Source organism: Chelonoidis abingdonii, chromosome 15, assembly GCF_003597395.2.
Source record: "Chelonoidis abingdonii isolate Lonesome George chromosome 15, CheloAbing_2.0, whole genome shotgun sequence".
NCBI classification, from domain to species: Eukaryota; Metazoa; Chordata; order Testudines; family Testudinidae; genus Chelonoidis; species Chelonoidis abingdonii.
Genome location: NC_133783.1, coordinates 18814907 through 18841671, shown reverse-complemented (window position 1 = coordinate 18841671; position 26765 = coordinate 18814907). Strand labels below are relative to the sequence as shown.

The 26765-nt window shown below is 39.9% G+C and overlaps 1 protein-coding gene across 15 annotated transcripts in view; it reads left to right on the top strand.

Moving 5' to 3' along the window:
- Positions 1-26765, top strand: part of JMJD1C (jumonji domain containing 1C) — a 325097-nt gene that overhangs the window by 186191 nt on the left and 112141 nt on the right. For 14 of the 15 annotated variants that reach the window (XR_012657050.1, XR_004373154.2, XR_012657049.1 and 11 more), the window contains one exon: positions 12708-12821. Coding sequence is in view for 7 of the 15 variants with exons in the window: in XM_075072587.1 (XP_074928688.1) it covers positions 12708-12821 (114 nt within the window). In the remaining 8 variants the exon portion in view is untranslated. Of the gene's footprint in view, positions 1-5315; positions 5910-12707; positions 12822-26765 lie in introns of those variants that run through there. The other variant, XM_032776338.2, reaches the window with a different exon arrangement.

The following is a 26765-nucleotide window of genomic DNA, read 5'->3' as shown; positions in this document are numbered from 1 at the left end:
GGGCCCAGGTCCCTCCCTCTCCACTCCCCTCCTCCAAGGACACTAGTGGAGTAATTAAGAACCGGTTCAGAGGCAAGCAATAGCGCCCTGAACCTACCCCAGAGAAGAGAAAGCGCGAGACCCAGCAGAACAGTACCGGCAATTTGCCACAAGGGGTAGAGTGGTGAGAGTGACCAGTTAGAAGAATGATCTTTGCAGCAGCTTTCTGAATGGATGTGAATGAGGCAAGATTACATTAGTCAAAGCCAGAAAGAAGAATGTTGCAAGACACGTTGAGAGTCTATATGAGAGTTTTAACTGGGCAGATGGGTAGGAAAGGCCGTATCTTAGAAGTGTTATGAAGAAAGATTCTTCAAGATTTGGACATAGCCTGGAAGTGGGGACCTAGGGAGAGATCTGAGTCAAAGATGACACACAGGTTATGAGCCCAAGTGACCAGCAGAACGATAGTGTTGTGTCCACAGTGATCAAGAAAGGAAGTGGCAGGGAAGGAGATGGAGTTCTGTTTAGTCATGTAGAGCTTGAGCTGATAGCTAGATATCCAAAAAGAGATGTCAGAGAGACAGGTTGAGATTTCAGTTTGGCCAGAAGGAGACAGGTTTGGAGTAGAGAGGAAATCTGAATGGTCAGTTTCAACATGATAGTTGAGTTTGTGTTTGCACATGAGATTATCTAGAGATAAAATGTAGAGGGAAGAGAGATGGGGATCAGGATCAGAGTCCTTTGGAACCTGCACAGAAAGTGGGATGGGATGTTGAGAGTCCTCTGAAGGTAACACTGGTGGAGTGATTAGAGAGGTTGGAGGAGAACTGGGAGAGGAAGGAGTCTCAGAAGCCAAAGGAGGACAAGATTTAATGAAGAAGAGCATGGTTGACTGGGTCAAAGACAGCTGATGGGTCAAGGATGTACTCCCCTATTGGTCTGTCTGTTCCCTTTATATTGTCTCCTGTTTTATATTTAGACCGTAAGCTCTTTGGAGTGAGGACCATCTTTTTATTCTGTTTGTATGGCACAGAGCAAAAGGGGTTCCTGATCAACGACTGAGGGTCCTGGGCATTACAATAATGTTGCTATGCACTGTACCGCAGCTGACACTCTTAACTTCACCCTAAACCCAAATAAACATAGAGGTAAACCATAAAGCTCCTGGTGAGTCATGTATGTTTTTTTAAATGTTAAAAAATTATGACACATAATCGTAAAACTGAAATTGCTGTTATATTATTTCACCTAGATTTTTTTCAACCAAAATTGTAAAAACAAAATCTGAAAAATGCATTGTCTCACACATATATAGTTCCAGATTAAAGAGTTGGGTGTGTTCTTGGACTATACCAAAGAAATTTTTAGTAGTAGCAAAAGTAACAAATTATGATACAATTTTCTTTAATGGCTGAAATGTTTGGATACTTTTCATAGATTTTAAGCTAGTTTGAAGGGTTTTCCGTAAAATAGGTGTACTGTTACCAGTAACACATGAATCCTATGGCAGTAAGCCAAGATAGTAATTGAAGGTCATGGATTGTTTGCCAAGTGCAGTTCTGTGTGCTGCTTGATTCCATAGGGGACTGGCAGTGCCAAGGAACAAAGACAGCTCTGTTTTTTATGTTTATAATATGGATCGTTTGACAGAGTTTATGTCCGATTGTGAAATGAAGCAAATGCTGATTTAAACTAGTGCTGAAATAATGTATATAACTGTAAAATAAGCTGCTGTTCAAGTGTAAAAGTTTGTGTTTTTCAAGAACTAACTCAATTATTAATGTTTTCTGTCAGTCTCAGAAATGTCATCTACATATTGCATGTTACAAGACACTCATTTTTAACTGATATATTAATTTTATCTTGAGTGGTTTTATATCACTGGTTTTAAAAATATATTGTTGTAAATTACAAGAGTAGGCCACGCTGATGTCAATCTTTTTATATTTGGTGCAGTGGACCTAGGTAGATGTTTGCACCAGTTTTAACTACCTCAGTGTTAACGTGGTTAGTGGATTTTCACTGAGAACACTGTAAAATAAAATACTAGAATGGAAATTAATTTATCATTTACCTTTAGCTACTATTCCATTGACATGTGGTTCTATTTAAATATTTTTAGCAAAATATGTTCATGTTAATGTGCAAAAGCATTGCTACACTAGATACTAATTTTCTTTGTTATTAAGTTGCAGTCTATTAATAAAGCTTTGTCCAAACTCTCAAACTTGTGTGCCCTCCAGACAGCCTTGTGATTTATATTTTAACAAATGCCTGCCTTGGATGATATTAAGAATTGTCTGCTTTGTGACAGATGTTCTGCAGAGAGTTCAGAATTTCAGTAATTAAATATCTCAAAAATATATTGTGCTTTGTAACAGGCATATTCCAGTTGTTTTAACTTATTGGAATAAATTCCCACAGTAGAACTCTTACTTAAAGGCTTAGTAAAGGAGGGTGGGGAAGGCCTAGGTGAATGGAAGTAGTTATTAAAAGAAGTAGCAGTATATTCTTCTTTAGGGAGGTCTACAACTACAGTCATCTTATTAAAAGTTGAAGTAAAATCTTTTTTAAAAACTAAGATTCCAAAGTATTAGCCTAGTGCAGGTATAGAATTAAAAATAATAATTTCAAAACAAAATGCTGTTTATTTCTTGCTTTCTTGACAAGCTTTGAAGCCAAGGTTCTGTTTCCCCTGAAAGAGCTGATATCGCTAATCGCTGAAGTCCTGATTTTTATAGCTGCTGAGTCCACAACTCCGTCATGTCAATAAGAGAAGCTTTCACAGAGCTAAACTATTTGATATGATTATCCCTTAAGCATAAGGGAGTGAGGCAAGTCCTGCTTTAGTGCAAAAGAATTGATGAGTTTCTCAAGAAATGTATGAAGTTGGTGTAAATAAAGTCTAAAGAAGTGCCATTGTTTCTTCTCTGCTACCATCTTTTCTCATGACCAGTCTTGGTGCTGGTGAAAGTAGTTGCAGTGTTTCAAAAAAGGATAGCAGAAAGAAAATCTAGTGAAGTTAGTGTGACTAAAGTATTTATTTTAAAATATTTCTTTGGTGGGGATAAGGAAGAGCTCTAATATCCTTGACTGCTGGTTAGGAATATAAAATCATAGAAATGTAGGACTGGATCTCAAGAGGTCAAATAGTCCAGCCCCCTGTACTAAGGCAGGGCCAAGTATATCTAGGAGACCTTCCACCTTTGATCATCTGTCAGTGGTGGAAGAAGGCACTATCCATCCCTCCTAAACATTTCCCCACACATTCAGATAACTCTGATTGTGAACAGCTACATTTAGTCCAATAGACCCCTTGAAATCACCTTTCCCTGGATGAGTTCTGCTAACCATGTAATTTGGGATCCATGTAGCCTGTTTAAATTGATTTTGCTAGCTATTGAAATCAAATAATTATCCAGTCTGCAGGTATGAGGAATGTCTTTAAAACATTCCTGATATTCCTAAAACCCCAATTGCCATATGTGGCAGTTGAGTTGAGCTGTTCTGATTCTATCACTTGGAACTGGCAGGCCTAGAAGACCAAGGAATACCAAAACTCAAATTATTTTTAAGGAGAGGATAAGTGTCCCCTTGAATTAAAGTGGAGTTATGCAGCCTTAATTTAGGCTAGGTAATGTCCTAAAGTGAGTACAAATATGATGGTTTGATGCACGAGTTCTGTGTGTAAGGTATCATTAACTGTTATGGAAGAAACCCTACCCTGAAGAATGTCTTTAGTGAGCAAAAGACCTTTCAGTTCACCTTTAATTTTTACCCTCACATTATTTTATGGTTCCATATCTTGGTATATTTATTGCATTCCAATTAATTGTTACATCTGTCTTCTGAAATAATTCAGTATGAGAACAGGGGTAGTCAAAAATTGATTTCATATTATTTTCTTGGCAAATTACATCTTCCCTCACTCCCATAAAATAAAGAATGTACCAATGTTTTTTGTTTAAAGAATTTGGAGAAAATAATGCCTGTATATTTGGCAATCCCAACCTTCCTTATGATTTTTCTACCTGTTGTGTATGTGAACTAAAACCAGAGTGGATTATGAGCATAATTGCTGAATTTTAGAATAGCTTATTTGGAATCAGTTTTTTATATTAGATTATGCACTCCACACATTTTTTTCCTCTTTAGAAAGTCTAGTGCATTGTTCGTTTTGTTTTTAATGCAAATGATAACTAATAAAAGCACATAGCATGTAGACTCAAACTTACAGTAGTTATGGCAAGTTATCAAATAAAATCTGTCATGTCTTTTTGTTTGTTGTAACTGTACATGTAAGTTGGTAATTCCTGTACAATAGCAGCAAAACACACATTTTTACTGAGTTGTAAGTATTTGTCAGCAGAGAGCAGGTAGGTGGTTGTAATCAGAAAGTGGGTGGGTGGGGGGGAATGTATACTTAAAACTCTCCTTTTCTTTTGCATCAGTTATAAGCTGTTAACATATATTGTGGGAAACTAAAGGGCTTCCAAATAGTAAAACTCTGCCAGACTTCAGAAATCCATTTCATTATGTAATGTGGTGGGATTGTAGCAGAAAACCGACATATAGCTTAATCCTCTGGCTATGAATATAGTTTACATTACCCTCTTCTGATCTGAGTGCTTGTTGGTCTTAAATCAGTCCTGTATTAAAGCTATTATCCTGCACCCATCTTGTTTTCCCACAGTTTTAGGGCAATTTGTTGGCACTTTTATAATAATAATAGTGAATGCACAGCAAACTAAGTTAGGTTTCTGGTGTGTTCCTTAAAAAAAACAAAAACAAAAAAACCCAGCAGCCTCAAAGCTGTTTACATTGTTTATTACACAGAGATTTGAAAGAGAGAAAATTTAGATTTTGTAAAATACTAGTACACTGGACAAATTGCATTTTAGTTATCTTTGTTAACAAGATTAGATTGTTTTGAAAGTTAGATCCAATAACTGCTCTTGTATCTAAAACAGTTTAGGAAATCAGAATTGTTTGGTAGCAGTTTTCTATAAAACTGTAGAATGGCTGGGGTGTTAAAATCCAAATTGACATTCTCCTTTAGGAGCGAGACAGACACCAGAGGCCTACCATTTGTATTCTTATATCCTGTCTCTTTCAAGTAAATCGGGAAAGTGAAAACTTGATATCTGCATTTGCTGTATGGCAAGGACGATAAACTTGAGCTGTCAGTCTCGCCACTAGTCTGGTTTTGTCTGTAGTTAAAATTATGACCCACTCTCTCTGGCCAGTCAAATGAGTAATCAGTAATGTGACTCGTGCTGGAAGTGACTCCATCACCACCTGTGACGGGGGATTAGTTACAGTTTACAGAGCACCGCCTCTTCCCTTCTTTCAACATGCCCTAAGCAAAGAGCTGGTTTCTCATTTGGGTGTCTGCGCTCCTGGAATCTACTGCACTGTTTCCAGGCAGAGAGAAGTATCCTTCGAGAGGCTTTTTTCTGTGGATATCTAGCTGCTGTCTGGCTGTGCTGTCTGTTTGGAGTGTCTGCTCGCTTATGTAAGCGGCCTCGGCAGAAATTATCATGACCCAGATCTGGCGACGCAGTAGTGCTTCAGCTGCAGGATTTCTCAGTCGTTAACACCACACTGTTGATGACAAAGACCGAGTTGTAATCCGCCTCCGTGCCAGGGCTGAGTCGGAGACAGGATTTGCTCGTCGAATACTTGTTAGGTTACAGCCTGGGCTTGGTTTTCATCTCTTAGCTTTTCTGAATGTTCAATGTCGAAGATGCAAGTGATTCCGGAAATAGTTGATTAAAAACCATTTTCTTTTGATTTTGAAGACTAAAGTGGTGTGTATGAGTGGGTGAGATCCTGTGAAAACAATGTTCTAGAACAAATGGGAGATTTACCAGCTATATGACTGCCATGACTTGTAAGAAGGCTACTTTGAGACTATCGAGGACAAAGTAAGATTTGTATTTTGTTCGTTTCTGGTCTTTTATTAATTCTTAGTTATAGAATTTTTTTCTTCACTGAGTGTGGAATGGGCTATTTGAGATTTCTCCGTTTTAGAAATGTAGCAATACAGTATTTCACTTTTAAAAATAGTTTTTAATAAAACTCAGTTCTCATAGGACATTTACAAAGGAGTAATATAAAAAAAATAAGATACAGTATAAGAAGTTGCTGGTAGCCTGTGTATGCTGTTACCTTTACTTCACTCAGTGTTTTTAAATAGTTTTATTTTTATTCCAGATATGCTGATTTTTCCTTCTTGTAGCACCCCACTTGTTGTGACTCTGGTGGTTGTCCCAAACCCCTAACTGGCTGAGAGATTAGATTTGACATTCCTACAGGACACTAACTGCAAATTTTATTTAACATATCATATTAGTGTATTGGTTACATTAATGTTGGGGTTTGTAAACCGTGTATTTGTGAGATGCAAAAGGTGTCAACAGAAACCGATTTTTATATAGGTAGTTTTCTAAAAATACTTAAAAGATTGAGTACAGTTGTAAATTAAAAAATCATGGAAAAAATAATGTAAACAATGTATGTATTTCCTATTACATTTTAAATAGCGTGCTTTCAACATGGTGTGTGCTGAGCAGCTCAATTGTGTTGTAAAGGACTGTGGCTGATTTATTTTAAAAATGCCTTTCAGGGAAGGCTCATCTGGTCTGCTTTTTCTCATGTGAATGGAATGTAGTGCAGCATGGAGCTCCAAACAGGATACAGTTGTTCTAAGCATTTTTCCTATGTAGTGGTAGGCCATAATAAGGCAGACATCCACACACACTATTGGGAATTTATTTTAGTTTGGTTCAATGTGTGATATGCTAGTGGACACGTTAGTGCTATTTGCATAACCAGGAGTTAGATATTCTTTTCCAGCTCCGAATATAGAATATAAAAGCAATTTTTCTGTTACTTTAACAGTCTTCTGCAGTAGTATTGAATTATAGACAGTTTTGTGGTCAGAATTGTATTCCACAGTGACTTTTGTCAGATGGCAGCCCCCTAAGGCTGTAGAAGTACCTAGCAGAATGATAGATCTGCCCAGTCTTGAATTACTTACTTATGCATGTGTTCTGTTTACATTTCTTTACATTCCAATGCACTTAGACCTATAAAATATTTAGTAATAATTCACTGGAAAAGCCAGAATAATGTTAGCAGAATTTAAGTTTTGCTTTATTAAAATAAATGCATACATAATTTTTTGTTTTCATATATGAAGATGGTGTGTTGGCATGTCAGTAGAATGTGATTATGCTTCTGATGACTTAAGTATTTAGATGAATAATCGATACATTGTGTGCCACTTAAAACCGGGTGTATGTTGAATTTAGATGATTTTAGAAGTGCCCTTCATTTTTTTTAACATGTTAGAAATTATTCATAGATGAAAATGCATCTAGTTTATATAGTAAGTACTAAAATAAATTTGTCAGAATGTATTTAGCTGATCATAAAGGTATGTGTCATTTTTTAAGTGTATGTATGAGATTTAAGTAAAAAATATATAAATGCTTTAAAAAAATATATAAGATCAATGCAGTTACTTAAATGTAAATATCTAGCTTACCTCTTTGTAGATTCAGGTCATTTAGTACTGTAGAACTAGTGTATTATAGTAGAAACAAATTATTTAAATAATAGTTGAAGGAATTTGTATACATCACAGCTTGATATATCAAAAACAAAAATGCCCCACCAGTTTGGCCTAAAAAAATAGGAAACTCTTGTTAATTACTCCTGAGGTTCTACTAATTTTAGTTTTAGCCAGTACTAACAGTTGTTAAACATTATTCTCATTGACCTAAGTTGAAAAGTTGAGATGTATCCTAAATTGTGTTTTTTCAAATTGGAAAATGACTAGCTCTTTCACAGGAAATACAAAAAAAACGTGTGGCTCTTGTATGAGAGAGGGGTTATAAGAAATAAACTTGTATTTCAAATCTCATTTTATTTATCTTTTTATCTTTTGCTACTTGATAAAATTACTTCTTTATATAAATCATGGCAACAAACAGCTATTGGGGGGAAAAAATATAGCTGCTTGGAGGTTTAATGATTAAGCCGCATAATGAGAATGGGCCAGTGTTTGTGTTATCTTACTAGCATATATAAAACTAGTGTGTGCTCTTTTTGAGTATTATAGTTTAAACAAAAAATGTGTGAAGTTTTCTTTTTTTGATAAAGCAAAAGCTGGTGAATATTAACGTTACCACTTTTAGCTAAAAACAGTAACTGTTATTTAATTTCAATACTTTTAAATGGATAAAATGCTGTAAATGTTTACTAGGCAAATAGGTATTTTAACAAGGCCAATATACCATATAAGAATAATACCTAAATGACCTTAGAGTGAGATAAAGAGTGGGGCTTTAGGCATTTGAGTTCAATACTCTCCTGAATAATATGAATTAATATTATTACATCTTGAATATTTGAACATACCCGAATGAACTAACCACAGAATTATTTATTTAGCTATAACTTGAGTATTCCTTGCAATGAAAATTAGCTACCATAATAATGTAGACATTCTAAAAATATTTTGTAGACAGCAGTTCTCAAGTTTAAGGTCCATGGACCCCACTGGTGCCCTCTGTGCTCTTGCTGATGGTCTTCAGAGAGCTGGCTCGTCAAATGGTAGTGGACTACTTTGTTTCCAGCTGCTTAATTGGGTTAAATAAATCTAAAAACACATTGTATGTTTTCTTGATACTACTACTTTATGTGAGCAATATCTATAGTTGTTATAGGGGTACTGAGATGGTAAATGGGAGAGGTGATTTGTATGATTTCAGAGGTGAGGGGAATTTTTCTACAAGACCCACATTATGAAAAAGTTTGAGAACCTCTGTTAGGCAATGAGAGTAATTTTTTAAATATGTTAATCCACCCAATTTCTGCATGAAGGTCACAAAAACCTGAAAGTTGCATGGTGTTATCAGCCTGAGAGCTATGCTAGATGCCCCCTCCAGGCAGGTACTTTGCTGCATGCACTGATACAAAGCTGTGTTAATCATTATTTGATATAAGGAAAGAGCAAGTCAGTTTAGGCACTATATATATGAAGTATTAATGACATTGGTAATCATGGAACTTCTTTTGGCGAAGCACTGGATCACAATGCAGTAAAAGTAAACAGGAGAGGAGGCACCAATTCAGAAGAACTCCAGAGTCCTATGTTGCTTAAAGTTAATCATGTGCTTATGTGCTGTTTTGAATAGATATAGACTTAAGTATGGGCTTAAGTGCTTTGCTTAATTGAGGCCTTTAGGGTTTTAAGTCCTAGAAGCGTATGGCTACAAGAAATAAAAAGGGAAAGCTATGTGGTGTTGCCTGTGTAAAGGAGAATTGGTTGCAGGCTGAAGATGTTCAGTTTTTCCTACTTCCAGCACATAGACCTGGTTCTCAAGAGACTTAGTCTGTGGTTTGTAAAGAAGCTTTTTCTCTACAGTCCTGTAAAGAGGCCACTTGGACTCCCTTGTATATATTTTCTTGTCACTATATATTTGACTTGCCGACCTCTGGTCGCTGAGTCCTACATGCTGTAGTTGATTAGTCTCTCAATTTTTTTTTTTTTTTTTTTTTACTCATTTTATGTCTTCTGTGGCGTGGGAAACTGCTTATTGGAATTCCCACTGTCTGGGCTGGCAGGTAGAAAAATGAAGAAACAGTTGAAGAATGACAGTGTTTTTATTTGACGCTTTGCTTCTCTAAATCCCTTACCATGTTCCAGTTCAGGAGTCTCACTCAGTTGATGGAATCTGGACTGTTTTTCCAAGAATTCTGACTTCTCTTTAGAGATGTTTTATATAAGAATGTTTTCCATTACTGCTTGGGAAATTTCAAACTAAGCACATTCAGCTGGCCTGCCACCTCTGTTATAAGGACATGTGGCATTGCACAGTTTTGGTTTATTTTCTGTCTGTCTGCTGGTAGGAGGACTTATATTCCCAGACTGTCTGGGCTGGCCTATTAAGGGGGTTAGAGAAACTAAATTAGCAGGTATTAAATTACTTTTCTGAGTAGAGAACCACATTCACAGATACATGATTTGGGATCAGTTCATACAATACATGCAATCGGATAAACTAGTGTTTTATATGTAACTTACTATGTAATATTGCTCAAAAGACTAACATTAGGTCACACTCTAGATAGGTTATTGTTTGTTTGTTTGTTTGTTTTTAGTTAATTACATTCTGTGTACAGATATATGGATACAGGATCATTTTTGTTGCCTTAAATTTTTAAGGCAATGTAAAGAAATCAGTTTGAAGAAGTAGAAGAGTATATGTAAATATGCAGATACTAATAAGTAAATAGAAGAACTAAACCATCAGAATTGTTAAATTAATCTGCTTGTTCTTTAAAACTGTATTTTGGCACATATGGTTTGTTCCAGGTTATAGGGTTTGAACTCCATTCTTTACTGACTGAAAGGACTAACGATTCCAAGGCCAATTGTATGTAAACAACTTGAGTAAAGGAATTCTGTAAAGTATTAGAAGTTACATAATTACCAAACATTGAGGATCCATGATTGCCCAACATTCCAGAACATTCTTTCCTTTCTCTCTCTTCCTTTCCTTCTGCCCCTTCTCATCTTCATTCCCCTCCCACAAATAATCTCCTATAGCTATCATACTTTTGAGGACTACTGACTGGCTGGTGAGTTTTTTTCTTTGTGTCTCCTCATTTGCTGTATAAGTGTCAGACCTATTAAGCTCTGCAGATTTTTTATTTTTTATTTTACCGATAATAGTAACAAGACAACACCCTAATAAAACATAAGTAACCTCTGGTGATGGTATTCTTAATTTGTAAATGAATAACAGTGAAGTTAATTTGTCTTCCAGTTGGGTTTTGTGCAGACTTCATTCTGTACTTTAAAACATCTCTAAAAGGAAGTGTTTAAGAGGGTGGGGTTTTGTTTCCATTTCTGTTATTTTAGAGAAGTTACTAGTACAGTGTATGCTTTCTCAAGAAGAATTAAGTCCCTTTTTAGGATGATTTCATAGTATATTTCTATTTGAATTTGGATAAATAAACCAAGTGTGAAATTTCTGATTTGTATTCCAACTGAAAAAAAAAAAAAGGAAGGGGGAGGGGTTTTGGAGAGACAGATTCAACATGTCACGTTGTGGAACAGTGATTCATAATGCAGAAGCTCCTGTCTGGTTGGTGAGCTACTAAACATTTTAATAGAGTGGTGCTACAGAGATGCTAGCTCCCAGTTTTTCGTTTCATGTTTAACATATCAGTGTAGATTATGATTGCTACACTGTTTAGGTGACCGAAGTAAAATTATGTGTGTGATTGTCCCAGGCACGTTATTTTAGCTATCTGTTCACCCTCATTTGATTTGCACACATACTCTCTCGCATATGTGGTACATTTCGAGTGTGTGCGTGTTGTTTCTTATGTTTTTTATCTTTTTCTCCTGTATACTTACCTTATACTCTCTGTTTTGATGTATTTTCCTTTCATTGCCTGTATTCCCTCATTCCTGATTTTCTATCTTGTACAGTTTTCTTCATCTATTCTTTTTTTTTCACTTTTTTTCTGTTGCATTATGCACTTTTCTTTGCTGAAAGTTCCCTTTCTTGTCTTCCCCCAGTCTCTTAATCACTTCCTCTTTCTGCTGTCAGCCCATTTTCACAACCTCATCATATCTCTTTCTGTTACCCTCGGTCACTTTCCCGGGATTTCCTCTCACCAATCTCTCATCAAACTCCTTCTTTTGGTACACCCCTATCTAGTCACACTGTCACTGTACCTTTTCTGGTCCAGGAAACTCTGCCCCCCCCCCCCCCCCATCAGAGTGACTGTTCAAGGGGAACCTTCTTCCCCAGTTATACCTTCTTCCCACTCATTCTCTGTAAGATTCTCCTTCCTGTACTAAATAGGAGTGTTCTAAAGCATTTTGGGGCCAGAGGAGGCAGCAGAATTTCCACTTGGGACATGCACATCATTCTCTGAGTCAATGTGCAGGAGCTGATAGTTCTCTCTAAGTGTGGATGAAGCCCTCCAAGGAGAGAGAAGAGCATGTCAATGGAGGCTTAAAAGCTGTTCTACCTGAGGCTGCTGTGTTGGAGCAGCTAAGTCTGATTGCTGGTAGGGGAAGGAATAATGTAGCTTGGAAGGAGTGCAGAAGGGAAGATGAAAGTAGGAGAGGCAATGTAAGCAGCAGAAAACAGAAGAGTGGGGAAACTGACCAAGCATGGTGGAAGAGACTTCAGCAGAGATGAAGGGTGCAATCTCATGCCTACATTTCCTTCCACCATGTTGTCTTAAGCAGTTGCTTCTGTGCAAGCCTGACCTGCAGGCTGAAAGAGGCGACCTGAATATGCAACTGTGTAGCTAGGGTACAATCCAGTGCTTTGAAATGGAACATTGATCTTCTGTGGTAAATACAGTCTTGCTCAACAACGATGTGGACAAGGAAGACTATGTATTGCAGTTCTGTGTTCTCACCCATGTCTTTCCACTGACAGCGCAAACAAACAAGCAAAATACGTTCAGGTTCCTATCTTAAATGACTAGCTGTTCTGAATAAGCAAGAGATTATTAATCATTGACTCGGTTTTTGATTAAAGAAATAATGGCTGTTATCATATGAAACATTGGTTGATAAATAACATACATGATTTTATATTTGCTGGAACAATGGAGTAGAGGAGGAGCCAAATCTTATCTTGGTTCTTTGAAATTCTTAGCTTTTGTTAATTTTATTTTTTCAGACATTCAAGCCCTTGGTTGGAAAAAGTGTGTACAGTTCAATCACTGCAGTAGAATTCCTTGTGGACAAACAACTGGATTTTGTAACTGAAGATAGTGCCTTTCAGCCCTATCAGGTAAGAAATATGGGTAGCATACAAGTCATGTAGTTTAATTGAATCCCATGTGCCTTATTTTTAAAAAGTTTTTTATGGACCAAATCCTGTGTAATGTTGAGCCCATTCATTTCCTGTTGGTCAATGGAAACAGAAAGTGCTCACCATTTCAGACTTTAGTGGTGAATCTGGAAAGGGAAAAAAACTACACGTGTCACAGATCCTCCTTCAAAATAAAATTGCTAACCTGTGTTAAAAGTTAACCAATACAGCTAATTATGGAGTAGATAACAGTATATTGTCTATTCTTCTGGGGCTGTGCTTTGGTCCTTGAAACTCAAGTAGTGCAATTATATTTGATTATTTATTATTGTTCTCTCTTAAGATTGAGTTACAGTAGTTTTTCTTTTTAAAAATAGTCTGATTCCTCTCTCATGGGTGACATAAATAGATAATTGCTGCTGTTTTTAAGTTTGTTTTCACAATTCCAGCATTCCAGATTTCTTAATCATAGCCCTAATAAATTAGAGTACTTTCAGTATGTACTTGTGTGTATGTTTAAGACACGGTGTTTGAGGGATCTAGTCACCAGAATCCTTAGAAAAATATAATTTGATTGTCTTTAAAGATAAGATTTCAAAACATTTCTTCCATGTTAATATAAAGGGATAGAATACTGATATATAAAATATATATTTTTACTCTGACTATAATCAGTCCAATGCAAAGTTGCCGTAAGCTGTCTCTCTATTGTAGGTTATACAAAGTTAATACTTTGAGTCTGTTTGAGAGACATTGTTAATGGCTGATCAACACCACAATAATGTTCTTCCTTCCTTCAGAATTACTGTAGTATTTTTTCCAAATACATGACTTAAAGAAATAAAATGGAAATACGACCTATATAGATAGAATTCTATTTTTCAGTTCACTTAATGGTTGATGCTTTTGTCGTGAACCACTAATATTTGAGGTACCTAAATAAATTCAAAACCATTTGTCTGAGTCAACTTATTCTTAGTTTACTAAGAAAATATCTGCTATAATTGTCTTTTGCTTTGCATGAGGGAGAGTTGATTTCCTCCAATCTTGCTGTTCCAGTTGTGGCAAGCATCCTTATTTTGGCAGTAGGTTGCTTTGGATTCCCAGAGAACAATCTGAGCAAATTTACACCAAAGCAAAAGTGAATGTATGAGGAAAAATGTTCCATCTTGTAAAGCAATCTGATTTCTGGTCAGTTGACAGTCACCTGGCTATGCAAAAATTGTAGTGGATAGGTGCCAGGGAGGCTTTGTTCTTGCCCCAAAAAAATGTGAGCTTTGTTGAGAGTGCTAAATCAGTATAGAAGTAATAAAGTAGTTCTTGAAAAATGTACCTGTCACGTGAAATGCTGGTGACATCATAATTATTTACAATTAATACTCTATTATAATTACAGCATGGAAAGAAGTAGGATGCACTATCTTGTAGCACATTTTGTATACCTCTACTGTGATATAACGCGACTCGATATAACACGAATTCGGATATAACGTGGTAAAGCAGCATTCCGGGGGGCGGGGCTGCACACTCTGGCGGATCGAAGCAAATTCGATATAACACAGTTTCACCTATAACACGGTAAGATTTTTTTGGCTCCCGAGGACCGCATTATATCGAGGTAGAGGTGTATCTATCAAATTTTTAAAATAGGTATTTGAAAGTTAAAGATGCTGCTTTGAATTTTGTCTAAGACTGCTTTTAGGTTTAGGAGTTTTTCGTTTACACTAGAATCGGGATCATCTTCTTGCCTGGAGTTGTTAATCCTTGATTTTGTCTTTAGAAGACATTTCAGTCTCTTATTTTCTTGCATAAGAGGAGTTAGTTTCACAGATATTTTACTTATTATTTTAAAGAGAGAGGAGTTTTATGCCAGATTGTTGATATCAGAAACTGAATTCTTATTTTCACTGAAAAGGCGTAGTATGAGCAGTGCAGAGTTATAGTTGTGTCAGTCCCAGCATATTAGAGAGACACGGTGGGTGAGGTAATATCTTTCATTGGACCAATTTCTGTTGGTGAGAGAGAGACACAAGCTTTTGAGCTACACAAAGCTGACCTGATGAATAGCTCTTGTGACAAAGTTCCTCCTCTACCTTGGTGGGTCCCGCGCTTCTTGGCAGATTTGCTCACCTCAGTGATCTTCCCCACAGTCTGGGTCAACTCCTCCTGTGTCTGATCAGGAGTTGGGAGGTTTGGGGGGAACCCGGGCCCGCCCTCTTCTCCGGGTTCCACCCCAGGGCCCTGTGGATTGCAGCTGTCTATAGTACCTCCTGTAACAGCTGCATGACAGCTACAACTCCCTGGACTACTTCCCCATGGCCTTCTCCAAACACCTTCTTTATCCTCACCACAGGATCTTCCTCCTGATGTCTGATAATGCTTGTCTCCTAAATCCTCCAGCAGTACTCTCTCTCACTCTCAGCTCCTCGCCTTCTTGCTCCTAGCTCCTCACTCGCACTCCTTCTCCTCTGGCTCCTCCCTGCCTGACTGGGGTGAGCTCCTTTTTAAACGCAGGTGCCCTGATTAGCCTGCTCTGATTGGCTGCAGGTGTTCTAATTAAAGTAGCTATCTCCACTGCCTTCTAGAAAGGTCTTAATTGGCTCCAGGTGCCTTGATTAATCTGGAGCAACTGCCATTTGGTTACCACGGTCCTAGGGATTTGTTTAGCCTGGGGCTAACATACCTGTTTCTCAGTACTTTACTGTAGCCATCTGGCCTTGCCCCATCACACTCTGTGTAGCTTGAAAGCTTCTCTCTCACCAACAGAAGTTGGTTCAATAAAAGATACTACCTCACCTACCTGGTCTCTCTGATATGAGCAATAACATATAGTGGACACTAGTATAAGTTTTCTCTAACTTCTGCCTTCAGTGTTCCTCCTTCTGACAGGGAGAGGGTCACCACTGAGAGTGGGGGAGAAATTATTGTTCCATGCATCTCAGCTGTCCACTGCTGGACTGAGATCCACAATTTATGAACCATCAAATTTAAAATTACTTGGTTACAATAAGAATCTAAATTACTATTTCACTGACATGGTAACCAACAGATCACTGAAATTAGAGACTTTTGAACATACTGATGGAACCCTAAATTTTAGATCTAACTAGATACATTTCATATGTTTTGTATGCTGTATACTAAGATGCTGAGCTCACTGACCACATGAACGAAGATTTCATTACGGTAATTATTTATTGACTTAAATCGTAAGCTGTTAGTGGCATATATTTTATGAACAGTATTCAGAAGCACATCCATCCCCCCATTTCCAGGGACAGTGTAGTCTCATGACTAATTATTTTGTTTAGACTGTGCGAATAAAAATATTAAATGGTAGTGTTCCCAGGATATAAAGGAATCCCTCAGTAAAATACATCATAAGAACAGCCATACTGGGTCAGACTAGAGGTCCATCTAGCCCAGTATCCTGTCTTCCAAAAGAGGCCAATGACAGGTGCCCCAGAGCTCTGTGAAAAAATAGATGAGAGCTCTTTTCCTGCCTGAAGGAGCATACAGTCTAAACTAGTTTCTATTTTCATCGTTTTTTAGAAATGTCTTCCATCTTGTATTCTAGAAACAACAGAGATAAGAGTTGTGGCATTCAGGAGAAAAGTTTGTTCTCCTGCTCGTTCTAAAATGCCATTAACCCATTTCTGAGTGGAGAATTTAAGAACCCAGGTATGCAAACATATATCTATTTTAATCCTTCCTAAATATATTCATCCTTCCGTTTTGGACTCTAACAATGTTGTGATGTCAGTTTGGAGCCCTAGACTGTTTTAAAGCTTTGTGGTAAACTAGACTCACCTCCCCCTCCCCCCCCTTTTTTTTTTTTGGGCCACACATCATGATGGTAGTTTGAACACTTAGTTACAGCCACATTGGCCCCAATTTTTAAAGGTACTTAGGCATGCTCTGCTGATTGCTGCATTGCCTAACTTAAGAGCCTAAATCTCATTTTCAAAGGGTATTTAGGCACGTAGGTGCCAAAATCCTGGTGACGGTCAAAACAAGCAGGATTTAAACCTGTGTGGGGTGACTCCATCAAATTTCATATCCTGTGCTTCAATCTCTGGCTCATTTCTGTTGTAATTAAGATAATGAGCATATTCATCATAATGTTACTATTAGGAAATAGATGTTTCTAGAACCTTTCACCTGTAGAGCACTGGTATGACTCCTTCTCAGATCAGTTGTTATAAAACACATTGTCATCTAACGTGATAATCTGTCTTGTGGCCTGGATGAACTGAGGTTGTTTTCTTAGTCAAGCCAGACAAAACAGCACAATTGACATCCTTTTAGTCTTAGCAGAAAGGATAAAAATTGAATAGGCAAGGAAACTAAATTATTCTCCCTTCTAGAATGTTCACTCCAGAACAGGGTTAGAGGCACATTAACTGAGGAATTTTGAGCCACAGATTCCTACGCCACCCATATCTGCTGTGTAGATCAGTAAACTTCAGTTTCTGTGATAGTAGATCCAGAACCTTTTTCACAAGCAATAAATGTACTTATTTTTCAAAAAATGGGATACAGATACTAGCTAAATCACAGCATCTGATGATTCTTATAGTACCTTCATCTTCTTACTTAGTTACTAAATCTTGCGCTTCATATGTGCATTTACGTAATACATCTATGTTTGTCATCACAGGATTTCCATTTTTCATGTCTGTATTGGTGCTGCTTGGAAGTCAGTCCATTTCTTCACAAATCAATAAGAAGTTGCTCTGAGGCCCTTCATTTATAATTTGTGCCTACAAGATCCTGAACATGTAATGCAGTAGTCACCACCCTATAATTTTTGATTGCCTACCAGTCACACACCTGCAGTTTTTATTTTGATTGCTGAATAAAGGACATAGTAGGTATTATTTCTTACCTGAAAATTTTGTGTGTGACTGAGTGCAAGTCTCATTCATTAATCTGGGATGGTCAGGCCTGTTAGTTGAGTATTTCCTTGTTATGGCAAGACTCTTTGCTTCTATGGAAAAGTCAAACTTAAGCAGAGTATTGAGGCAAACCAGTTTAGCAATGGCATGTAAATTCCGTCTTGTTACATACAATAAGTGGCGGGCATAAAAATGTTTGCTATACATTCACTATCCTAATATATATCTATAATGAACACATATGAGTATGAAATGTGATGCATAAGACAAATGGTCAATATTTTTTTGTAATTTGGGTCCAAAATATGGCAGATGTACTTTAAAACTGTTTATATTTTCCCGTGAACATACAGTACACCCTCGCTATAATGCCCTGTGCAATAATAAACCTTAGACTGTAGAGGACTTGGTCCCTGGATCCCACCTCCAGTCCCACCTTCTGCAGCAAAGCAGCTGACAGCACCTCCAGCCCCAAGGCTGCAAATGGTGGGTCAGGCAGTTCCTCCATGGCTGCAAGCAGGGGGTCGGGGGGCAGACAACTCCTCGAACCCTGGGGGCACAAGCGGGGGGGGGCAGACAGCTCTGGGCCCGGAGCTGTAAGCAGCAGGGGCCCCATAGGAGCCAAAGGGTTTGGCTGCCGGGCTCAAGATGTCAGCAGTCCTCTCTCACTTCCCCGTCCTGCAGCCCTGTAACAAACCCCTGGCTATAACGACCAAACGGCTTGGATCCTCAGGAGTTCATTATGGTGAAGGTGTACTGTATACTGTTATGTGTGGTATGAATGTATATTGAGTTTTTTTTAAAACAAAAACTTGCAAGCATTTACAAAATTACCCACTAATACTAGTTTGAATCGAGTATGCTTCCCCATGCAGCTTTACAATTTCACTTAAGTTCTGATTTTCACCAATCCTGCTAATTATCTCTGGGGCTTCTCTTGTGCAGAGATTGCCAAATGGTGTAATTGTATGGTTGCATTTATTGTAGACTGAAAGATTTCAACATGTTATCAGATATCCATCTAGTATATTATTCTACAGCACTGCACCATTTTGCCCCAACTTGAAAATGATAGCACAATAGTAATTGTATTTATCTAACATTTTCTTTGAAGAATAACAAATTTATGCATACTATTATGTCATCAAACACATTCCAATCTATAAAACATTAATACTATGGTATATTACAGTGAAGTTGTATATTTCACAGAAATTCACACTAAGCAGAGGTTCACTATAAATAAAACAGCAAATTGCACATTGTTATGAATTGCAAAATTCAGGACAGAGTTTGCCTCACTACAGCTGAGTTTCATAATGTTTGAGTTCATCATAAGGAATTTCCAGTATTCAAAAAAAATCAGTGTATAAATATGTAGGTTAATGCTAAAGCGCGCAACTGAATGGAAAAAATAGTATGATACAGAAAACTCAACTATGTATTAAGCAGTACATTGACTTAAAAATTACTCCTTATGAGGGCAAAATCTCAGTGTAGCAAGGGGGTACGTATATTTTTCATTTCAGCAGACACAATGTTAAGCTTGCCTTTTCCTGAAAAACATGATAGCAAATTGTATAATATTAAATAATGCTTTATAAATTTTTTTTCCTATGGTAGACATTTCTGGGGTTTTAAATTGAGTGTTCTTAAATATCTAGGCACAGTGGAATAGATACACGGAAGTGTGTGAATTTTTTTCCCTTTAAACACTCCTTTGGTACAAACTAAGTACCTGTACTGTTCTTAAACATAGCTAAAATTTGATGTTTTCAAACAAATTCTAATCTTAACAATTATTTCTGAATATTGCATTTGAAGAGCAAGACTCTGTTAGTCCATTTTTGTACTGATTTTTAAGAGGTTGGGTACCTGTGAACTGGGACGTTTATTTTAAAAAATCAGCTAACTACCTAGGCAGTTAGAGGTATAAGGTTCAAATAAGTGGTTTGTTAAAAATATCAGTGAATTTACAATAAACTTATAAAAGAAATGTATAACCAAGATTGAGTAATTAAAACTGAAGTCTGTACCTTTTCTGGAGCACCATGCAAATAATATATAATATCCAACAAACATCCATTTAAGCAATTATAAATTCATTTTTATAGTATTCCTTGCTGGTGAGAGAGCCAGGATTATAGCAACAAAGCTGCTTCTTATGTTCCTTTGTTTTAAATATTGTAGTTTGCTTGAAAGTAAAAAAAAAAAAAAAGAGGGCATGAAGAATTAAAACATAATATATGCTGTTTGTGGTGTCATCAACATGGTGTCTTTTTCTGAACTACATTTGGAAGACATCAATCTTTCACAGGCCCAGATCAGTTGTATTATATTGTGGACAAACATCATCATCATCCTTTCAAACATGTTTCCCACAACAAAATACATATAGGAACCAGAAGCACAAAATGTGCACAGCACAAATCATCTTATTGCTTCTCTGCTCACTCTTTGGATAGAACAGAGCAGGGAGTGAATCCACAGGCTGCTATTATAGTTGCCTAGCAACCAATGCTGGAAATAGTTCTTACACTGCCTGCTGCTCCCAGGACAGCAGCATTAGTATTGCAGGGCCTGCAAACACTGCTTTGTAACCTTTTCTATGGGTTAAATTTTACCGAAAGAGTTTATGAACACAAAATGACCCCAGACAAGAACAGACTGGTTGCACAGCTGACTGTGGGAGGTTAGTGCAAATTCAAATTCAGTTTCTTCACATTAATTACATTTCCTGCCAGGGTTATTTCACCACACAAGGAAGGAAGTGGAAGGGTGTGCATATGACCATCTTTAAAAGTTCCTCTCTATGGGTCCTTTTAAAAAATCAAAAGTTGCTGACACACAAAGTTTTGAAAATATCTTACCAGCTTTTTGTTTTGGACCCTTTCATCTGTGTAAATCTGCTTCTTCAAAATCTATCAACAGCCAGAATAGATGGGAGGAAAAAATGAAGCCATAATTTAGCTGGATCTTACTGTACCACACATCAGAGGAGTAGCCTTGTTAGTCTGGATCTGTAAAAGCAGCAAAGAGTCCTGTGACACCTTATAGACTAACAAAAGTATTGGAGCATGAGCTTTCGTAGGTGAATACCCACTTTGTCGGGTGCATGACGTGCACGAAAGCTCATGCTCCAATACTTTAGTTAGTCTATAAGATGCCACAGGACTCTTTGCTGCTTTTACTGTACCACAGTATTTCATTAGGGTAAGCAGAGGTCAGTCTGTCCACCTCCTACAAATTGAGGGTTCCAGATATCAGATGTTGAGAACCTAAATGTGAGAGATGGTATGCAAAGTGAAGACAAAGAAGAGTAAGTCTGTGCTGCAAAAGGTTCATCATTTATCAACATTGAAAGGTCAAAAGTGTAACCACCTTTAAAGATAGTTATAAATATGTATGCCTTACTGATTGAAAAATTTGCCTCCAAAATGCAGGCTTTGGCATTGATTACATCTTTATTCAGGCCACAGCTATCCCAGGTTCTGAATTTCTCTAGTTAGGGATATTAGGCATGTATGTAACACCATCCTTCCACTTTCCTGTTGCAGTTTCATTGTTATGAGCAGGAACAGGGTTTCACAGTCCTCACAAGTGTCCCGTCTTGTCCACCCACTAGCACTGTTGTGAAGGGAATCCAGACCTTTGCTGCTCTGGATCACTGGCTGTTTTGAGCTTCTAGAGCCTCAGCAGGCTCCAGTACTGATTCCTACCTGGGCCTTTCTGGCACATTTCATAGGCACTGACTCTGTCTGCTGCCCCTTCTCAGAAATGGAGCTCCACAGCCCACCTGCTATAGATTCCTAGGCCTGATCCTCTCCGCCCCCCAAGATACTCCAGTTGGTTGAATGTATCCCTCTCCCAGAACTCAACCGCAAAGGTCTGAAGCTTCTGGTTTGCAGTTTAACCTTCTCAGGGGCATGCAGCAATTGTGAAACAGTTAATGCACAACTTGCACAGAGTCTAAGGGCTAGTCTGCACTGGCAACACTAAACTGCTGCCGCAGCAGTGCTTCCGCGTGCCTTATGTAGTCACAGCACAGCGCTGGGAGATCTAAAAAACCTACCTATCAACTCTAGGAGTGGCTCCCAGCATTGGTGCACTGTGTACACTGGCATTTTACAGTGCTGAAACTTGCTGTGCTTAGGGGGGTGCTTTATACATCCCGAGTGAGAAAGTTGCAGTGCTGTAAAGTGCCAGCGTAGACAAGCCACAACTCATGCTGTTTTACGTAATAGTACAAAGCACAGGAGTATACTGATCCCAGCTCTGAGTCCTTGGTGCCTTCTGGGCACAGAGAGCAGGTAGGGCCCCCTCCCCACTGAGGCTGGTGTTACATACTGAGGGCATAGCTACACTTGCAGATGTAGAGCGCTTTGAGTTAAACCAGCCTTCAGAGAGCGCAGAAGGGAAAGCGCTGCAGTCTGTCCACACTGACAGCTGCGAGCGCACTGATGTGGCCACATTGGTGGCACTTGCCACAAATGAGCGGTGCATTATGGACAGCTATCCCACAGAGCACCTCTTCCCATTCTGGTGCTGTGGCTTGTGGGAAGGGTGCGGGGCATTCTAGGTCCTGTCTCAACACCCCATGATGCATCGGTTCGCATCCCAGCAATCCCTCTGCTTCTGTCCACATTTGGCGCCATCTTTCAACGTTTTTTGTGCTGTGTGCTCTATCTTCGCTTTCGGTTTGCGGGAATGGAGCCCGAACTGCTGAGGAATATGCCGACGAGTGTCACCAGCACATCACATTTGGCAATCAAGTTACTTCTTAAGATCCAAACTGACAGTGAGGACTCCGATGATATCGACTCGAGTAACGCATATGACACAAGATTGCTTGTAGTATTCATGGACATGCTCACCACTGGGGAACGCTGCTTTTTGGGTTGGGAAACAAGTACTGAGTGGTGGGATCACATTGTCATGCAAGTCTGGGATGACGAGCAGTGGCTGCAGAACTTTCGGATGGGCAAGGACATGAGAACGAGAGCTGCCCTGACGGTGTAGAAGCGGGTGGCTATTGCAATCTGGAAGCTGGCAACTCCAGACAGCTACCGATCGGTCGCGAATCAGTTTGGAGTGGGAAAGCCTACTGTTGGAATCGTGTTGATACAAGTTTGCACTGCCATTAATTGCATCCTGCTCCGAAGAACCGAGACTCTGAGTAACATGCATGACATTGTGGCTGGCTTTCCACAAATGGGTTTCCCTAACTGAGGAGAGGCGATAGATGGGACACATTCCAATTCTGGCACCAGTCCACCTAGCCTCCAAGTACGTTAATCAGAAGGGGTGAAAGCTTCACTCAGGCATGTACCTTGGAGGTTCAACACCTGGAGGCTGAATTTGAATAGCCAGACAGCAGGGCTGTTAGAGGAGCTGAAAGGATTAGGGATGCCATTGAGGGAGCAATTTGAGGCTGAAAGCCACCAGTAATATCTGGTGCCCTACACAGGAGTGGAGTGCAGTGGTTCCAATGTTAGTAGGAATCTATTTTTGCTACACTGACTTGCAGTGACTGTTGCTTTCCTGGGCTAAGATCTTTTACTTTATGCAGTAATAATGAGTGTTTTCAAAGCCAAAAAATCCATTTATTGAAAAGAAACACTACTGCTTGGGAAACAGAAAGGGCAAGGGAGGTGGGGTGGGGAACAGTACAGTCACGGATTTGCGTATGTCCTGTTATACTCAGCCTTCCTATCTGGAGTGCTGTGCAATAAGTGCTGCACTTCAGGATGGCTATACTGCATAGTATCCTGTGGCACCTTATAGACTAACAGACGTTTTGGAGCATGAGCTTTCGTGGGTGAATACCCACTTCGTCAGATGCATGCACCCACGAAAGCTCATGCTCCAAAACGTCTGTTAGTCTGTAAGGTGCCACAGGATTCTCTGCTGCTTTTACAGATCCAGACTAACACGGCTACTCCTCTGATGCTATACTGCATAGTGATGGAGGTTGAGTGCAGTGGGTAAGGGTGGCAGTTTTCAGGACTGGGTGGTGAAGCTACAGGTGTTGGAGGCAGCTGGTGACAATAAGAACCCGGATGTTGGGGAAAGTGGGTTGGAGGTGACATGAGGGCACAACCAGAAAGAGTTTTGGGACAAAGGCTGCAAGGGGGGGAGGGCGCGGTAGTGCTCTATCTGCATGGCTACGAGCACCTGGACCGAGTCCACTTGGCGCTCCATGATTCTTATCAGCCGATCTGTGCTTTGCTGCTGAAGCTTTGCACTTTTGTGCCCGTGATCCACATTCTGCCAGCGGATCCTCCTTTCACTCTCCCTCCAGTCCTGTGCTTTTAGATTCTCATTAAGTGACTTCTGCATTCCTTCATGCAGCATGTTGTCTTTGCTTCTACGTGGCCTCTTCCTGATTCTTTACAGCCTCTCGGCTAGTGGTAAGACAGACGGCTGAGATCTCAAGGTTGCATCTGGAAAGGTAAAATGCAACACTTAACAGAGGAAGCATGATTCACACCAGACAGAGCAATGATTCCCCCTTACTTAGAGAACAGTCTACACAATAGCAAATTTGCCCATCGCAAAGTGAGCGCACATAACCCATGAGAGCCCCAAAATGATGAGTAAGCACAGGGTCAAGGGGGACTGATTGTTTCGTTGCTGTTCTGTCCTCTGGTTTTCTGTGCCTTGGGGAGAGCCAACAGCTGCAGCAGGCCCTTATACTGAACACTGTCCCCACATTTTCTACAGGAGTTCATCCTGGAAGATATCTTGTTGCTGAGGGTGACCTGGGAAGCAAGGGGGAGGGTCTTCTTCTACAATGCGGCTTCCACTCTGGCCCATATACAGCTTGTCTGTGTGCAGCAATGGTCCCTCTGCCTCTCACAGCACAGTGGCACGGATGTGTTAGCCTGACTGGGACAAGGGCCACAGTGGGTCTCCCAAGAAACGTGTGCAATCGCATTGCCCAAGTTCTGGCTGAGACCTTTGAAGAGATTACGGTGATGTGAGACCCCACATCAGCGCCCTATTCTGCATCTAGGCATGCATACAGCCCTAACCCTCCTCACCCCAAGAGCCCACACTGAACAATTTCCTTCCCAAAAGAAAAGCCACTTACTGGGCACCTCCTCTGGTCTTTGTCCTTCCCCAGGCACCGGCCGTTATGACTGGCTACCTTCCTCCTGGCTTGAGAACAGCTCCTGGCTGCATGCATCTAGGGATTCTTGGGTGTCTTCCTCCACCTCAGCACCCTGGTTCCTGCTTTGGTGCTCCTCCCCCTCCTGCCTTGTTGGACTGGGCTCCAAAGTGTCCATGGTGGTACTCGGAGTCACCCCCAAGTATCATGTCCAGGTCTTTGGAGAAATGGCAAGTTGCGAGGGCAGCACCGGACCAGTGGTTTGCCTTGCGGGCTTTGTGGTAGGCATTCTGCAGCTCCTTCACTTTAACCCTGCACTGCAGTGCGTCCTAGTCATGGCCCCTTTCCATCATGTTCCTTGATATTTGCCTGAAGGTATCGTGATTCCTACAGCTGGAACGCAGCTGCACTGGACAGCCTCCCCCCCCCCCCCCCAAACACTGATGAGGTCCAGCACCTCGCCATTGCACCATACTGAGGATTACCTAACGCATGGAGGCATGGTCACCTGGAAAGATTGGCTGAGAGCACTCCACACCTGGCTGAGCAAACAGGAAGGAGACTGTCAAAATTCCCAGAGAATTTAAAGAGTCTGACGGTTGGTCACCTGAGGGCAGGGCAGTAGAGTTCAAACTGATGACCAGAGTGGCTAGAACAGGCATTGTGGGACACTTCTGGAGGCCAATCAGAGCGTATTAACAGACCAGAGCGTCTGCACTGGTGCCACAGCACTCCAGCAGAGGCGCATCAAACATTATTCCACTCATCGAGGTGGAGTACCAGAAGCGCTTTAACCGCGAAGTCAGAGCACACTACGTGCCTTGCCAGTGTGGATGAGTTACAAGTTAGAGCTGCTTTAATGCACTGTAACTTGCAAGTGTAGCTATGCCCTGAGTGATCTTGTTCTCGTCTGCCTCAAACTTTTAGGCTTAAACAGCGCTCTTCTTTGGGAAACTTATTCAGAGTATCACAGGTAAATACAGAGTGGGACAGATGTTTAGCATAAGTAGTTAACACACATTTCTAGGGACCTTTCAAGGTGAAGTGGCCTGTTAACACCCTTCCAGTGATAGGGAGGAAAAGAAATGGGTGGAGGAGGAAAGCAGCTGGAAGGGAGGTTATTTGTGGTTTACAGATAGCTGTAATAAGTCATAAATCCGGTGTGTCTGTTCAGTCCATGATTTGTAGTGTCTAGCAAAGTTAGGAATTTAAATGCCCACACTGCCTTTGTTCTACCCAGAAAGTTTCCACTGCTCCTACCATCTTTTCTCCTTTCAGAGGAGTCCGCTAAGCTAACTGCAGCTATTGTTCCCAGATGTTTTCATCTGCATAAGGCTGTTGACTCCTAAACACCTTCTTTGTGTTTGTCTGGTGTGTACCTGCTACAGGCCCTGTCAGCTGTGGTAGATCTACAAATATGGGTATGTCTACACTACCCACTGGATCTACAGGTAGTGATCGATCCATCGTGGATAGATGTATTGCGTCTCATCTAGACGCAATACATTGATCCCCAAACACGGTCCCCCTCGACTCTGGAACTCCACCAGGGTGAGAGGCGGAAGCGGAGTCGACGGAGGAGCAGCAGCTGTTGATCCTGCTCAGCAAGGACAGGAAGTAAGTCAATCTAAGTTGATTTAAGATGCATCGACTTCAGCTACAATGAAGTTGCATATCTTAGGCTACGTCTACACTACAGGATAATTCCTAATTACATTAAACTGGTTTTATAAAACAGATATTATAAATTTGATTTCACGGGGCCACACTAGGCACAGTAATTCAGTGGTGTGCGTCCATGGTCCGAGGCTAGCGTCGATTTCTGGAGCGTTGCATTATGGGTAGCTATTCCATAGCTATCCCATAGTTCCCGCAGTCTCCCCTGCCCCTTGGAATTCTGGGTTGAATCATTGT